This window comes from Sminthopsis crassicaudata, chromosome 4 (assembly GCF_048593235.1).
Source record: "Sminthopsis crassicaudata isolate SCR6 chromosome 4, ASM4859323v1, whole genome shotgun sequence".
NCBI classification, from domain to species: Eukaryota; Metazoa; Chordata; class Mammalia; order Dasyuromorphia; family Dasyuridae; genus Sminthopsis; species Sminthopsis crassicaudata.
In genome coordinates, this window is record NC_133620.1 from 204,671,148 (window position 1) to 204,689,353 (window position 18,206).

Sequence of the window (18,206 nt, forward strand, 5' to 3'; positions counted from 1 at the left end):
GACAAGCATTAAACTTTGAAGAAGAAGCAATTGATGGTGGAATTTCCAGTTGTTCTATGTTTGTGAGAGAACAATGAGCTAGAGGAAGAAGAGTAAAATATTTTCTGAGAAAGACAATAAGTAAAGTTATATTTTGATATATTTCAAATATATATATTGAAATCTATTAGAAATCAAATTGAATTAAAATGGTGGTAATAAATTAATACCTTTACCAAATCTAAAAATTGATATTAATTCTTCCTATCCAGAGTGAGGCAGGACCATCATTTAATGAAAATTGGCATATAAATGTAGAAAGATGTGCCCACTCAAACATAGGATAGAGGGCCACCACAATCACTTGGAACAATAACTTAATGACTTTAAGAAATTGTACTGAGAATTTTAGTTCCTAAGAGTTCTAGTACCTAAGAGAGTAATAACTGACTGTGAACATGAACAAGTCACTTCATCATTCTACTACTTACTTTTTTCATTCATAAATGGGAGAGGTATTTAGGGCTGGATGACCTATAAGGTTCCTTACAGTTGTAAAAATCTGGATCTATAATACTATTAATCAATACCAAAGGAGACATTGAGGGAGTTGTGAATGCCAGTAGGTATACTTCCTCCATCTGGTCATAGTTTCCAATTGGATAAATTTCATCTTTCTCTTTCCCTAGTAGCTGAATACCAAGCAACACTCAGACTGTTCTGAATTTCTCTTCTAGTCAAGTGTAGGGTAGCTTCTGATTTACTTGCAATTTCAGAAGAACAAAGAGCCCAAAGTAAAAGTAAAATGGACATAATTTTAATGATTTCTGTTTTAATTTTGTGCATTGGATTCAAACAGCAAACTGTGTGCACTCAACTGTTATAACAATGTGGTCAAGAGGTCTGTGTCTTTTACCATTTACACACAATTGGTCATTACAGTATGTCATCAGCCTAGTGGAAACCAGGGGTGTAGCATGGTAAGCAGTGTTGGTAGTGCACCTAGCTTTTATATTATCTAACTTGAAAATATTTCTCTTCTATGATTCCATTTCTTGATAAAAATAGTTTTCACCAAACGTTGGTGATGCACACGCACTACCATTCATGCTTGGCATCACACCCCTGATGGCAATGCGTGTTTTTTTTTTGTTGTTGTTGATAAAAAGTATTACAAAAATTTCCATACAAAAACTATTTTCATAGAAATCTTGCATTTCCACAAATAACCTGAACATTTTTTTTTGAAAAAAAAAAACTGCTCAAGAATTTTGTTCATTTTTAACACTGTGACTGTATTGATAAATGCAGTCCATGTAAAAGTTCTCCTGCTCACTTCTTGTAGGTGACTAACTCATTTCCACTATTATTGAGAACTGCACAGGCTCCATTGAGTTCAATTTGCAGCAGGAACAAAGGTCTGGAAACCGCGAGATGCTAAAATGTGAGCCTTCAATAGTCCATGTGACCACCAAATCCCACCCTTATTTCCCCCTTTCCACAATTTAAAACAAAATCACTTTATTAGTGAAAGGTTACAAAATACAACTCTCTTAACTCAGGAAAACTAGGTCAATTGTTTGCTGGCATTTTTTTTTTCATTTTACTTGGGAAGGGGTGTCTCACATTACATTCCTGGCTTGGTGAATTTAAGAAAATCATTATTGCCTTAGTTACCGACATTTTTATTTCAGTCAGTGACACAGACAGTCCACAAAGCAGACACAAGTCCACTTTATATTCCTCTTTTTATGAAATTCAGATTTGCTTTGTGTTACAATATTTTTCACATCCAATAAACACATATTGTCTATTCAGATGATTATTATACTGTGCAGTTGGGGGCCAGTAACCTCACCACCTCTATATCTGGAAGTTCAGAAGAACATATTGTTTCTTGTTACACTAGAGTTTTTGCTGATTCCAAGTCTTTTTTGTTTGTTTGTTTTATGAGTCCTTGAATGACTGCCCCACTGGGCATAGATACTCCATCTCCTGGCCACAGCTGAACGTCCAAGGGAACCTGTAATCTCACTGGACTGCATTTGAAATCAACCACAACCTCACATATCACATTCATTTGGAAGAATGGTGGAACTCATGATAAACAGTGTAACCCCGCAGAACTTAGTTGATCCATGGTGCTTGTGAATCGAGTCTGACCATTGCAACTGCTTAGATCACAAGAGTCTTGAGTTCATAGACACAGCGGCATGAGGTAACTCATTTTATTTTGCACAGGTTGCATATTTCCACAGGAAACATTCTCGCTAAGGTTGTTTGGAAAAAAAAAAAAAAAAAGACGACAGTTTGTGCTTGGGCATTTGGGTCTCCCAGCTTTATGCCATGGTTTCTTTCCCTGGCAACCTTCTGTCGTTAAATGTGTGCATGTTGATAACTTCTTCTGTTTTCACAATAACAGGGGCCTGGGGTTTGTGTTTTAACCGACGCTGACACTTCAGAGACATCCTCAGCTCTTCTACCATAGCACTACAGAAGGACCTCTATGGAAGAAAATTGGAAAAATCATTAGCAGTATAAACCTATGATGTCAAGAAATCATCCAAGTATAATGTTGTAAATTTGTAATCCTGGCAACTGAGAAAGATTGTCTCATTTCAGCCTGACGCTGGTATGGTTTGACAAAATTAGATGGTCCACTGAAATTTTCATTTTTTTCCTAAAATTTTTTTTGTTTTGTAGGCAAAAAAGACAAAGAAGCTAAGATCTTCACCTTCTATGCTGATCATCCTGCATCCTCCCAGAAAAAAAAAATCTAAGACAATGCTTTATAAAATAGGTGTTTAATAAATATTTGCTTGATGAAATTAAGACAATTGCCAAATTATGTATATAATATACAAAAGGACATATAGCATTTGTATGATTTGGGCAGATGCTTTGTAAAAAAAGTTTATGATTCACCAGAAGGTTTTTTTTTAATTCCACTACATTTTAAAAACTCATAAAGCCATAAAGTCTTCTTTTATATTTAATTTCAAATAATAAACATTTGATTTCTGATAAATTGAGGTTAAAAAAAAACTTTATAGTAAATTTTTTCTTAATATGGTTACCAAAAAAATTGATAGAAGTGGGTTTCAACTAGCTTCCCTATACTTCTAGCACTTGAAATACATAGATTAGGAGTGTATATGAATGTGAGTGTGCATGCATATATCATGTATATATACATATGCATATTTTGGATTATATGCAGCATATATACATAACATGTATGTATGTATACACACACACACATATATATATATACAGACATAACTGTGTGTATTATATATATCTGTATCTGTATGTATTTGTGTGTATGTATATATGATAAATTGCTATATATACATAAAAATGATAAATAGCAATTGAGATTTATTTTCAACATGAATAACAGAGTGTTTTGATTTGAACATTCTCAAACCACTGGCATGAAGGAGAAAAAAAAACAAGATGATCATTTCACAGTTCTATTCTAGGTGTTGAAATCTAAAAATTATTATTTTCCTTATTTTGCCTTCATTTTTGATGGATTAGACACTATATGTTAAAGTCTCACACACAAGACTGGAGTGTATGCCACAGAAACACTTTTAAAATGTCAAACAAAATCATGTATTTGAGTTGTATTACTCCCTTTTTCCTGATTGTTTGATCTTTAGAAAGCCATATTCTTATAATAAGTCATATACTAGTAGGTTATTTTAAGCATATCATAATTCAAATTTTTGATAATTAGGACATCCAAATTCCATGATGTCAAATATTTGAAGCTTCTGAATGTAAACAAAGCATTATGTGTGTTCATATATTCATACACACATGATTGTATGCTTTATTTTTCCTTGTCCAATTATTTAAAGGTTTCCTAGATCTTTGATGAAAATTAGAACATATTATTTATAGTTTATTTTTCAAAATATTTTTACATTTATTTCCTTATTTGATCTCTACAATAAACATTTCATATATTTTTACTTTTATTATCATTTCCATGTGAGAGTTTAAGATGAAGGATGTGAGGCCCTGAGAATTTCAGTAGCATGTTCAAAGTTATATAGAAAACCAGTAATGTAGAGCAGAAGGTAAATTATAGGCCTCCTGACTCAGCTTACTATTTTTTTTTTAAATTATGTTGTTTTCAGTAAGATCTATATTATATGTATGGGTTCCAATTTCTATTAATTGTTATCGAGACACAATTTATAATTACAAAGTGCTTTGCATACATTATATTATTTGATCTTCACAAAAGCATTGTGAAGTAACCAATGCAAGTACTATCACCTTTCTCTAGGCAACAAAACTGAGAATTAGAAAGGGTAAGTTACTTGTCCACAGGGACATACCTAATAAGAGGCAGAGTAGAGATTTGAACTCAATCTTTTGAAACCATTTCTTTCCAGTGAACAAGTTTGTATGACTCATATCTCTCCCTACTTCAAATTATTTTACACATAATTTTCTTATTTATTCAATTCAATAGAACTAATATGTATTAAGTATCTAGGTGCATTGTTTTGTTATACAAAATACAATTACACACCAACCCTGTCCTTAACAGTTTATAATCTAATATCCATCTTCTTGAGTCCTTTCTTCTTATATGTTACTATTTCAAAATGTCATCCTTTTCCCCATTCCCATTCCTAACCAACTTTATTTTTTTTTTGCTTCCATTCTGTTCTATCCAGTTCAATCTTCTTCCTCTCCTCTGTATAATATCTTTGTTCACATTTATTTATGCTGTTCTCTTGTCTTCAATACCCAATTTCCCTCTTACAATTCCAAACATATTTTACCTTCAAGACTTAGCTAAAATTTTATCTCTTTAGGTAACTTTCTACAATTCACTGTGCTCCATATTCATCATTTCTTTACATATTATGTTTTGTAACAAGTAAAAATATTGTAGAGCACATTAGCACACACAGTAAGAGCTGTTATTCATGTAGCACTCTAATCCTCAAAGAGTGTTTGCTCTCTAGTTGGGCCAACATCACTTCTTCTAAAGAACAAAAACCATATATTTTAATTCTTTTCATCCCTACATGTGTGCTCCAACATCACTTCTTTTAAAGAACAAAAACTATATATTTTAGTTCTTTTCATCCCTACATATCTACTATAATGCTCAAAAATACTTTTTTTGAACAAATAATAAGATAATCATTCAGAAATACTAAGTTTAATTTTCAGTAGGCAGATAGCTCTGGAAATTTAGTTCTTCAAGAAGGCCATGTTAGCTGAGCTACTCACTTCAAGAAATGCATAAAGAAAAGAGGAAAAAAAAAAGAAAAAATCTAAAATTGGGTATGAATTATTTATTTTTAATCACAAAAAAGCAACAGAAAGGAATAATATTTTTTAGATTTATCTTTTTCTTAGGGGTACATCCAATTAATAAAGACATTTTTGAGATGAGTAGTATTTATGATAAAAAAAGAAGAAATAGGGTGACCTGCTTCCAGAAAGGGAAAAAGATAAGATTGTAAAGTTATTTGGTCTTGCTTTTCTGTAAAGCCATTTAACAGAATTAAATATGATATAGTAATATAAGATTAAGAGTTTAGAGGTCATGACTTACAGTTTATAGAGAAGGAAATTGAGGACCAGAGAAGGAACTTCATTGGGGTCACACAGACAAGAAGTAGCAGAGCTAGGATTTAAACTTAGGTCTTTTGACTTTAAATCTATTCTTTTTTCCACTCTAAACTATACTATGGAAAAGTTAAAATATCTCCAAAATTTTGTAAATTGAAAAACCTTATGTATGACTGTTTGAATTGTCAATTACAATGGAAAACATTCCAAACTTCAATTCTGTCTCAAGCATTACCCCTAAAATTCTATTACATAGCTATCTCCTATAATATTATTCTATCAAAAATACTATCAAAGATTATTTTTTTCGTAGTTATGATCTTAATCCACACTGGAACACCAGTCTAGGCAATTGATCATAATGAAGCAATTAGTCTCATTAATATACTTCAGATTTCCACAGTGAAACTACTTAGAGTTCTTTTGCTGTGCTTTTAATCATTTTCAAGTGCTGTGAAGCAATGAGATCTGTCATAATTATCATATACTTACTATGGATGCAATGAAGAAAAGCACTATTTCTTCACCAAATTTTACTTAAAAGTTTGTAGAAATGATGATTATTTTTAGAGCATCCTAATTGTAAAAATAAGTAATACAAATTTAGACAATTGTAAATACATATTTCATTTTAATCCCAGAAGTGTATTTTCTTTTCAATTGTTTAATCTTTTAAAATTCATTAAATTATTTCATATCCTCTTCTAAATGTTTTATTAATAGCAAAACTGCATTAAGTATATTCTCAGACTTTGTCTGAGGTCAGTCATGTTGTTGAATTGTTCACTTTCAACCTACCAATCATTTTGTCTACAAAATATCAAGGATATTGAAAGACAGCATGGTCTTTCAAACAGTCATACATGAGCATGTAAATACATGGTAGCCTGTAAATGCTACAGCTTTACCCTCAGTTAAGGCTAGATTCAAACACCTGACTGAAATATTCCCACATTGTGACCATGAATTAGTCACTTACCCTTTCAGTGTCCTGTAAAATTCTCTATGATTATTAATTTTAAATGACTTGTAGATCTGCTCTTGGAACAACATTTCCACATTGAAAGTTCCCTGCATTTTTGGATCACAGGTCCAGACACAAACAAATGATAGACATTCAATTTGTATCTCCATTGATCAGACTTATCATAGAATTTAGAGGTAGAAGGGACTTTAGATGTCATCTAATCTAATATCCTCATCATAATGATTACAAAACTGATGTCCAAAGAGAAGCCATTTGGCTGCTACTATAGATTCAGTCTCACAGTTTCATAGAAAATAAGAAAAACAGATTTGTATCTCAGGGTATAATGTCTTAAAAATGTTAGATTTATCTGTCTGTGGAGACTCAAATTGTTTAAAATGTTGCCATGTAGGCAAAACTATAAGTTGGTAGGATGGTAGGTACGCTATATAACCAAATTGAGTAATATCTATTTGGTTGAGATATTAATGTAGTTACCATATATTTTCTAAAATTACTCTTTGCGGAGAGGCTATGTTAACAATGATTATATTCTAATACAACAATATTTACACCTTAGAATTTTACAAAGTTGAATGTTTAAACACTTTTCAGGGAACTATTAGGAAACACATATACTCATTAAGAAGGTGGGTCAAATAAGATTTAAAAGAAGTTTAGTATTTTATTATTAAGTAATATTTAGTATTTTTATTCACTGAAGTTAAATTTAAAAATAATCTTTTAATTTTTATTTGAAATATTTTAATCAAATTTACAAAACAAAATAATACCTTATAGGAACTCTCGGAAATAATATGGGTTTTTCATTGTTGTTGTTGTTGTTGTTATTTTTGCTTTTGTGTTGGAGACAATTGGAGTTGTGACTTGCCCAGAATCCCACAGTTATTAAGAGTTTGAGGTCCGATTTGACTCAAGCCTTCCTGACTCCAGGGCTTGTGCTCTAGCCACTATACCATCCAACTGTGTTCTTAGCAATATTTTTTAAAGGAAGGTTTCCATTGATTCCAGATAAAATCATAAGCTTAGTTTTTCAAATTGCCTTATTGTAAAAAAGATAAGTGGTGTCATTTTACAAATGATAATGAAGATTTTTATTTGAATGTCAAAAAAATGACAGGTTTTAAGCTTTCACATAATAGACTTCAGAAAAAAAAAGATTTAAGAGTAAAAGTATGTGGATCATTATTTAAAAGGCTCTTGTAAGTCTAAAATGGTTTGGCAGATCTTGCAAACATACTAGATTTTATTACTAAACTTATGAGACATCTAAAAACAAGAGTTGTAAACTTTATATTATATACATTGTATACATATATACAAAATTCATTTGTGGTTGAAAAATGTGTCAAATAGTTTGGGTTAGAACACTTTTAAAATATTATGTTAATTTTTATAGACCTATATATATGAATAAAGGAATAATATATTAGGTGGAGGACCACCTTTGGAGTCAAAAAGATATGGATTTAATCATATATCTAATGAAAACTAGCTATGTGATAATAGGAAAATTATTCAGTTTCTTAGTGTACCAGACACTATGAAGTACAGACAAGTTGTCAATCTGCACAAGTATAAGAATCTTCCACACCGGAAATTTCCATATAGATAAAAATCATAAGTCTAGAACAATTATATACACACATACAGACACTTATGTACCCAAACACAATATTTACATATCTTTAATGTAGAGAAGTACTCTATGATCTGATATGCTCAATTACATTATAATTTTCTCAGATAATAAAAGCATTTCTAATTTTAATAAATGTAAGTATTTGACAGTGCCATATGACAATATGAAGGATGAGTGTAAATAGGAATGCAGTATTAGAGAAATGAGTAAGAAAGATCATGCCTTAGGAATTCATGTACCTAAAATGTGTTTTTCCCCACCCTGAATCCAAATTAATCCTTAATAACAAATCACCATAATCCAATATCTTATTTTTTTTCTTTCTTAAATAATAATTTTTTGCATTATATAGAGCAAGCAAATGTCACTGGATTGTGGATTTAGAGACAGAAAGACTTGAAAAGTCATAAGTCTATTCCATTTTATTGTCAAAGGAAACAAGGTTCAGTGAAATTCATTTTCAAGCTAAAATCTTAACTTGAATCTGTCTGACTTCCACTCTATCCCACATTACAGTGTCAGTGCAGTGAGGCCTGTGTCATAGATTTAGAGTTTAAAGCAACCTTAGGGATACTTAGTTCAAGATTCTCAAGATAATATAAATACTATATGGTAAATCAAAAATTTTCAATCTAAGTTTTGTGGTTCTAGGATATACTCTACTAGAGTTGCCTCTGAAATGTTAGCCCTTCCCCTCTTTTTATGTTGTTACATGGCAATTTATTTGTTGTGTTCTATATTGCTATGGATTAAGAATATTTGAAGGCACTTAGCATAGTTCCTGCCTGGCACATAGTAGGTACTTAGTAAGGCTTGTTCCCATCCCCCTTCCCTAGTATAATATTTTATTCTTAAAAGCTTGAAAATATCTCTGTCTTTTCTTGGAAAAGTATTGTAAAGCTGATTGTAGATTAAATGCCTATTTTTTGAGGAGTTAATATATTTTAATTTCCAAATCATATGTGAAGTCTTGAAGTTCTATTCAATTCTTTTTTTTAAGAGGCAAAAACCATAATTTTCTTGCATCCTTCACAGATTTTGAATCAATAATGTATTATCTATTATTAGTCATTTTTGCTCTGAAATTCTGAATAGTATCTAGTAAGGCTCTGACAAACTAATCATTATGACCCAATAAGGAAAGACAAGTACCCAGATAAATGTTACTTATTAGACTTTAAACCCATAGTTTTTTTTAAACAAAGATATAATTGGATATACCAAGTTAAAATTGCTTGAAAATTATCAACCTCCAAAATGCAATTTAATTCAACAATAGCACCTATTAAATGCCAGACTACAAAGACAAAATGAATGCTTGATAATGAATATTATTTCACAGTGCCAAGCATGTAGTTGGTGCTTAATAGATACTTTTATATTTCTTACATACTTAAATATATTTAATAGTAACACTATTAGACTTAAATATGAGACATTCAAAATTTGACAGGAAATCCTTGACACACTTATTCAATACTGTTGGCACAGGATGAGGATAAACTAAGGGAAGCATATTCTCTAAAGATGATAGAGATAACTTACTAATAGAAAAGAAACTGAGGCTCAAGAAAGATGAATCTTGATATAACATGATATAAGATCTAGAATCAAAATACAAGCCTTTTGATTTCTTTTCTTTCTTCAATACTCTTATTAAATCAGGGGTGGAGGGTGGGGGATGATATTTTTTTTTCTCCATAGAGATAGAAGGGAATCTTAGGGACAATGAATTCCAACTCCCCCATTTTATTGATAAGGAAACTGAGATGCAAAAGGGTAAAGCTATTCGCCAATAGTAATACAAGTAGGAAAAGTCAGAGTTGGGATCTGAACCTAGATCTTGTAACTGAAGGGATGGTCTTTCAATTACAGCTTGCACAAGATAAGATCCATGATGATTTGCTTGGAAGCTAGTCTTTAAAAAATGACCTCGCCCTCTCCTTTTCATCCCTCATCTCCTTTATGTTTAGTCAGTTAAGCAGAGGAAACTGGTGAAAATTAGTAAGTTAATTTTTCATCAAGTGGAGCCCAATGAACTAGAAATTACACGTTGATTATTTTTAGCCCTACAATTTTCATATTGATAAATAAATAAATGATTTTTTAAAACTCTGAAATATTGTATAACACAAAATAGTGGTTCTATAAAATCATGTAGAATTCTGCAAATAAAAAAGAGAAAACTGGAGCATCATTATCCATTTTCATATTTCCTTATTCAGGCTTATCAATTAAAAAATGTCTGGCATGCTCCATCCCCATTGTAGTCAATATGGTTGTGAAACATATTATGAGGAAAAAACAAAACAAAACTGTTAATCACCATGTTTTGGACTATAGGTGTGGTCTTGTGGATAAAATAAAAATCTAACATTCAAATAACTAAAGGATAATTTGGTTATAGATCATTCTGCCAAATAAATCTAATTTTATGAGGTAATAATCATAATTAGCTTTAGATGAAAATTATATATTTGTGGAAATGAAAGATAATCACACAGAGTATTTATTATTATATTTATGTAAGAATCACATGAAAATAAGCAACAAATTTTGTGGCAAATCTGATGTATAATTTATATGTCTCTTCCCCTTTCTCTCCCTCCTTCCATCTCCTCTTCCTTCCCTCCCTCCCTCCTTTCCTTTCTTCCTCCTTCACTCCCTCCCTCCTTCTCTCTATCTCTCTCTCTCATTTTCAAATCTGAAAGAAAAATGCCATAATAGTTTGTTTTCTGCTTATATTAAATCTGAAAGAACTAATGTGTAAATCTGGGTTCAAGTCCCGTCCATTACTCATAATGGCTGGGCTATCCAGAAAAATCAGTTTACTTGCCAGTGGCCCAAGCAATTCCATGAAACTACAAAATTGCAAAGAATGAGAACGTGAAGAGGAAATTCTACAATATAAGATTTCTACTCCTAAGAATTCACTGCTCCGCTAGAAGGAAGGATAGAAAGGAAGGAGGGAGGAAAATATTTTAGGTTTTGCAATTGTCATTAATTTTTAAAAATCACTGTTTAATATTCAGTCTTAAATGGCAGGATTTTGATCATTTAAAAATTCATAATCTAACCAAAATAAAATTACTTCAGAACTGCCTTGCAATTGTGAGAGATAATATTTTGGCACAGTGTAAAAAAGCAATTTTTGAGAAAGCATTTGAATATCACACTGTTCTCTCAACGTTTCCTTCAAGTGCAAAAAAAAACCCAAAACAAAACAAAACAAAATAACTCATGAAGCAATGTGTACAGGGATCTATGAACAGCTAGTCGACTAGTTCACAGAGAATGAAGGTAAGACCTTAGAAAAATGCTTCCTGATATACCACACCTGACCTAATATCTTTCCCAAACTGCATGTTATATCAGCACCACTGTGAAGTTTCTCATTATCAGCTCCCAGATAGCTGTGTTTCAGACCACATCATTTATTGTGCCTCTTACTTTGATTTACCACTACCTCCTACATTTTTTATTTTGCCATGGCCTGAAGAATATCCTCTTTTCACATTTTTTTTTATTTGCAGCTTCTGGAAAAAAATAATGATTGTACTTGAATTATCTAGACTTGGTTTAGGAAATAATATAGCTAGCAATGTCAATTGAAATAAGCTAAAATGAGATGTTCTGGAAAAAAAAAAAATTGCTGAACCAGTACCTTCATTTTTAAAGTAATTTGAAAGGATTCAATAAAAATGTAGGTCAGAGTACCCCATAAGAGTAAAAGAGTTCTAAAGTTAGTCTGAAGAGATGCTCTATTTATTTTATTTATCTTATGGGTCATTAAAGTTTATTCGAAATTACTTTACATTCAAACACTAAGAAACAGAGGATACCAAGATTTGGCTCCTATTATGTTTGACCTCAGTTTCCAGGCCAAAACAGTTCAGATCAAAAGAGTGACTTTTCTCTCTAAAACAATTTTCAATTATATGAATATGTAAAAAATAAACAACAATAATGACAACAATAACAACTGTATGTAAAATTTCCTAAAGAGAAAGTAAACCATTGGAATTTACATCTGAAGACAAAGCACAGATCTATCTACCTATCTATCTATTTATCCATTATCTATCTTAAACTTTTCATAAGAATGGAAAGAATAAATGCCTATGAATTAAATGATGTACCTCACTTAAATGGGAAGGTTTTTTTTTTTTTTTTATTAATAGCTAAATTGTGTTTAAAGATATATCTATGCCTATATGAAACATATAAATAAAGGAAGTATTTTTTTTATTTTGTTCAGATGTTTTAAAAATGCCAGTATCTATAATAAAATACATAAACACACACAGATACATACACACACACAAACACACACACACACACACACACACACACACACACTGCACTAAGATATTTGGGATACATTGTATATTTATGTTGAAAAGAAATGTGCATATCCATATACACACAGACACACACAGATACATAAAACAAGGCCTAACTGGCACTATAAATTAATGGAATATTTAATAGAAACAATTTTAAAAAGTGAAATAAATCATTGGAAAATTCTCATATTAGAGAAAATTAATTTTCACTGAATAAATATTAGCTTTCTGTCTAGAAAAAAATATGCAGTTCAATCAAAATTAAGATAACAAAATGAGAATTTGATAAATTAAAAGACAAAATTAAATTTGTGAAAGACTGTTGAAATGAACATCTATTTTTCATAATTCCTCTAAGATTGACTTCTAAGAATCAGTAAAATACAATAAAAATGAGTTTTTACCAAATACAAATACTTGCTCATAATTTCTATTACAAGCACTATATATATATAAAACTTAAAAGTTTTAAATGCAATAAAATAACAAACATTTCAATTGACTAATCTTTAAATTAAAAAATCAAACAATTAAATGATTTATTATAATGTAATACACCATCTTGTGGTTACTTAGAAGGAATGCAGTTCACATTTCTGAAAATTTCAGTGTCCACAAATATTCACATTTCAGTCTTTCTAGCCTCACTGCATGGAATAAACACATTTGAAGTCTTAGAGAACTTTATATTTTTACACAATTGCAAAATATAAAAATAATATACTGTTTATTTCAACTACCATTTTACACTAGGAGCATTAGATTCACCTGATTTGTTTCCACTTAGAATTTATAAATACTATGCAATAATCATCAAAACAATGAAAAAAGTGTTAATTATGAAACATCTAACATTAATTCGCAATTTGAAATGAAAATGGGATGTAAAAATTCAGTATATTTTGAACACATATATAAAATAAAAATCATGACCTTGCTGCAGCTACAATTAAAGTTAAAATAATTACATAGAGAGATTGTTAGGTAAAAAGTAAGTTTTCTGAGGGTCCAAACTGAATATTATACATCTCTTTTTATCCCAGTTGCCCTGTATATTATTAATCATTCAATAAATATGTATTGTAATGAGCACATGTTTGTTGAATACTCTTGAACATTTTGTTGTATACAGAATATAAGGAATATAATGCAATTTCAATAATGTAAATTAGTTTTTTGTTAATTCTGGTTTCATGCAGATTCTTTATGACAGAAGTCCAAGAGTATTTTTATAGTATGTTTTAATAAATCTAGTAAGTTGTAAACAAGTAGACAAGTAAAATATAATAAAATATTAGTTTCTTAAAAAAAAACAAAAATAAATGTCAAGAAACTAATACATAATAATAAGTAATATGGTTGGCAATTATTACATCACTTTTTTTGTTTGTTTATTTTGCTAGAACTTTTATTCATTTGGACAATCACACAAATAAGGCTGGCAAAAGATGGATTCACTTTTTCAAAGAATATTTTGTTTTGTTTTTACTTCAATTCCATAGCTACACTGCTCATGGTGCTTTTTCCCATGCCTAGCATAGTATGTTACATTTTTTAAGGGCTATTATTGAATGAGCCATGCTTGTGGAATAATTAGTTTTGCTTTTTATGTTCCTCAATTCCAAATGATACTCTGCATGTGTTTATTGAGGTTTTTTTCACCACTTTAAAGGATTTTTATATTTGTCCTTTGATAACTTTGAGAAATTCCTTCCTTCACTCATTACTCAAGGAAGATCTGAGTATAAAGTGCAGCAGTTCCAGCTAGAGGCCAGTGTACCTTCTACTAATCTCTGCTGCATCTACTTAGGATGTCACAAAGAAATCTATTGGAAAAAAAGTACTCTTTCAACCAGTTTCAACTATGCAGCCTATCCTTACAAAAATATGTCTATTTCTTATAGGGAAAAAAAAAAAGAAAAAAGAAAAAAAGAAGAAAAAACAAACAAAAAAAACTTTAGTGAATTTTTTTAAAGAAACATTTTGAAAAGAAATGTTTATTTTCCTCCAAAATAATTAGGAACTTTTTTTTTTTGGCTAAGTTTAAACGGTCTTATAAAAGCAAAATTTTGTGTGACTGAACTATGACAAATTTTATCAATGGTGAAAAAAAATCATACTCTTTTTTTTTTGTATAACAGAAAGGAACAGATTATTTAAATAAATTGTTTTAAGTGTAGACTACAGTAAGTGAAATTAGAGTTATTCTCATGTTTCAATTATACTTATCTTTGAAAAATATCAGTCAGCTTTCAAAAGCTATATAGATCATCTTACATGGATAGCAAGAAACTAAATATAAGGGTTTTTTTGTTTGTTTGTTTGTTTTTCACCTAAATTTTAATATCTGATTATTTGCTACATTTTTGTACATATAATGTGATTTATAATATAAATCTTTAGCAGAAAAAATGATATTGTTTTGGAATTTAAAAATTACAGAAGTATTCAGGCCCTCAAAGTCATCCCATCAAACCCCTTACCGGAAATATGAATCCAACTTTTTGAAAAGGTACTTATTTATGTTCTTAAGCATAAATGTTAGATATTAACAATCAGGGATGTCCTTATAATAAAACAAAGTCTCTTTTAATTTCAAGATTACTGTCCAATTCTTTTTGTACAGCAAAACAACTGTTTGGACATGTATACATATATTTATTTAATTTATACTTTAATATATTTAACATGTATTGGTCAACCTGCCATCTGGGGGGAGGGTAAAAATTAGAACAAAATTGTCAATGTTGTAAAATTACCCATGCATATATCTGGTAAATAAAAACTATTAAAAATAATTTCAAGATTACTAAAATGAATGAGGTAAAATATGTTTCCACCTTATGCACATAGTGCTTAACATATTTTTAAGGAGCATAAAGTTGAATTTAAAACAAAATATATTAAGGTAAAATCTATACTTAGATACCATGATTATAATTATACATTAATATAACTAGTTAATGAAATCAAAACCACAAAAATAATCGATTGGCTGAATGTTTCATTTTTCAATAGGATTTTTTTTGCATATATATATATATATATATATATATATATATATATATATATATATATATACACCCATACATATACACATATGTATATACTCATCAAATTAGTTTTGAAACCAAAAATATTGAGTTATTTATATCATTAAATGAAGACATGGTGGCCCTTTTCAATGAATGTAGGCCCAAGAACAATAAGCAATTGTGATATTCATGAATTATTTAAAAGAAATGAAAATGCTTTTAGCAACAAATAAAAAAAAAAAGTCACTTGAAAGTTACAAAGGTTCCAAAAAGTTGACAGAATTTAATCATCCTGCATTAATGAAAGGTAATATTCAGCTCTTACTTATCTACTTTATATTGACCAATATAATTCCAGAAAGCTTTTCAAATATTAAAGGAACTTGTGACCTCATTCTACCTCAATATTTGATAGCTAAGTCTTTTAAAATCAATATTAAGCTTTATTTTACACAATGTTATTATGAATAAGAAGCTTTATATAAAGACACAAATTGGTATAAATCCTGAAGGGTTAAAATAGCTTTTTTTTTTTTTTTTTTAAGATAGCAATATTTGTTTCCTGAACAATTTCTTTCTTTATAAAAAAGATATCTTGCAATATCTGAAAAGGAACCAATTCTATATGTGGGAAAGATCCCAAAAATTACTGCTTATTTTTATATGAAGAAATATAGCACCATAAATTGAAGGACAGACTGAGGTCACAAACTTTTCAAGGTTGCAAAAACAGTTAAAAAGATACATTTTTGTTCCATTGATTGAGGAAAGCTTAAGTAAAATATATTCAAAGTATTAAAGTTCAACAAATATTCATGTCTTAATGTTTTTTCTTTAACTTTTACAAATATATACATATATACATACATATATATACACATATATATGTATGTATATATGTATATATGTGTGTGTGTGTGTGTGTGTGTGTGTGTGTGTGTGTGTGTGTGTATAAATGTATTGGTGCAATACTCTATAGCGGTTGTGAGTTCTTCAAGGAAATGAACCTAGAAATGATTATATTAGCAAAGCACACAAAGAAACATTCATATTTCAAAAATCTATAAAAGTTACAGAAAATTAAATCATACTCATTAGTAGGTCCACAGCAATAATATGGATTTTATCTTTTAGAAATGCAACCAAAGCAATTTTTTCAAATGAAAATATTAGCAAAATGTGATTTTTTCAGACATTTCTAAGTTTTCTGACTCTACATCGATAGACAGTTTTGTATCTTAATACCAGAATGATTTGTAGAAGAGCAATTTGTTTCCCATATTACAGTTTCAAGTATCTTCCTCTTCCATTAAATTAACTGCAGTGAACTTCCAGCAGTAAAAAGCTTTCTTTTTCAGGCTTGAATAAGAGGAGAAATAGTCACTTGTCCTGAAAGCTGGCTACAATTAAACATATTAAAAATAAATTAAAAATTGCAAAAGGTGATGCCTCATATCTTTTGTTGTGAACCTTTGTCACATAGCTAATATCAGACAAGACTATGAGCAGCCACAGGACTAGGAAAATCTTTTGGCTGATGAAATCATTCTTAAAACCCACGACAGTGGTATAAATGGTAAAAGAAGAATATTTACCTTTTCTAGTTGAGCATTTTTTTTGGATTTGTACAGAAACTCTCCAACTGCCACAAAGACTGAAAGCACCAAGCCAGCTGCTAAAACAATAAAGATGCCACCAATATTTTGAACTCCCAGAGCACTAGCTTCTTTACTTTCCTCCTCTGGGCAGCCATTACCACGCCACCATTTCTCCTTCATCATATGAAGTTTGCCTTCTTCTTGAAGTTGAAGAATTGCTATGGTGATCTTATCTCGATATGGAGAACCTACAACATAAGAGAAAATATGTTAAATAAATCCCAAAACAAGCAAAAAAAATAATACTTTAAACTATTTTTTACCCTTAAAATTTCATAAGGAAAGCCTGGGAGATGCTTTTGTCCTTCTACACAGAAGACAATAACTCTATTTCCCCAAATATAAAGTATCAGTTTTATTGGAACAAAATAGTTTTTAAAGGTAATGGAAATAGGTAATAAAACCATAAGAGAAAGAATTTGTAGAGATAATATTCAAAATTCTCTTAACAATTTTATGGATATTATTTTTAAAAAGAAAGAAAAAAAATGTTCCTCTATAGCAATGCAGAGTAAGTTTTAAAAATGACAATTAAATGAAATGTCATAATCTTTTCTTTGGGAGTGAGAAAGTACCTTTATAGTTATTTAACTCAATCCTCTTTATTTTACAGAAAAGGAAACCTGTCTTCTGAGAGTTGAAGTGACTTGTCCAATTTCACAAACAGGTAGAAAATGACAAACCTGACTTTGAAGCTAGGTTCCCTGATTGAAAATCAAGTACAATACAGTAGATAACAGAAAGAGTCCATGAATAACAGAAATAAGCCACTAAATGACAGTGAATTACCAATGTGGTAACCAGGTAGTTCTTGGATGACGATGATGATTACATAGGCCAATGCCTACATCATCATAAGAAGGTATAGATAAGAATCTCAGAGAGGACTAAGACTTTGTCTAGTCCAACCCATAATTAAACAAGAATGTTCTCTATAAAATAACAGAT

General features: G+C 30.1%; 1 protein-coding gene across 3 annotated transcripts in view; it reads right to left on the bottom strand.

Annotated features, from left to right (window-relative positions):
* Nucleotides 1-794: 794 nt before the first annotated feature.
* GRIK2 (glutamate ionotropic receptor kainate type subunit 2) overlaps nt 795-18,206 on the bottom strand; it is an 805,940-nt gene continuing 788,528 nt past the window's right edge. For 2 of the 3 annotated variants that reach the window (XM_074310214.1, XM_074310215.1), the window contains exons 16-17: nt 17,196-17,446; nt 795-2,483 (exon numbers count right to left, since the gene is read on the bottom strand). In XM_074310214.1, the coding sequence (XP_074166315.1) occupies nt 2,319-2,483; nt 17,196-17,446 (416 nt within the window). In that variant the 3' untranslated portion in view covers nt 795-2,318. Of the gene's footprint in view, nt 2,484-16,525; nt 17,001-17,195; nt 17,447-18,206 lie in introns of those variants that run through there. The other variant, XM_074310216.1, reaches the window with a different exon arrangement.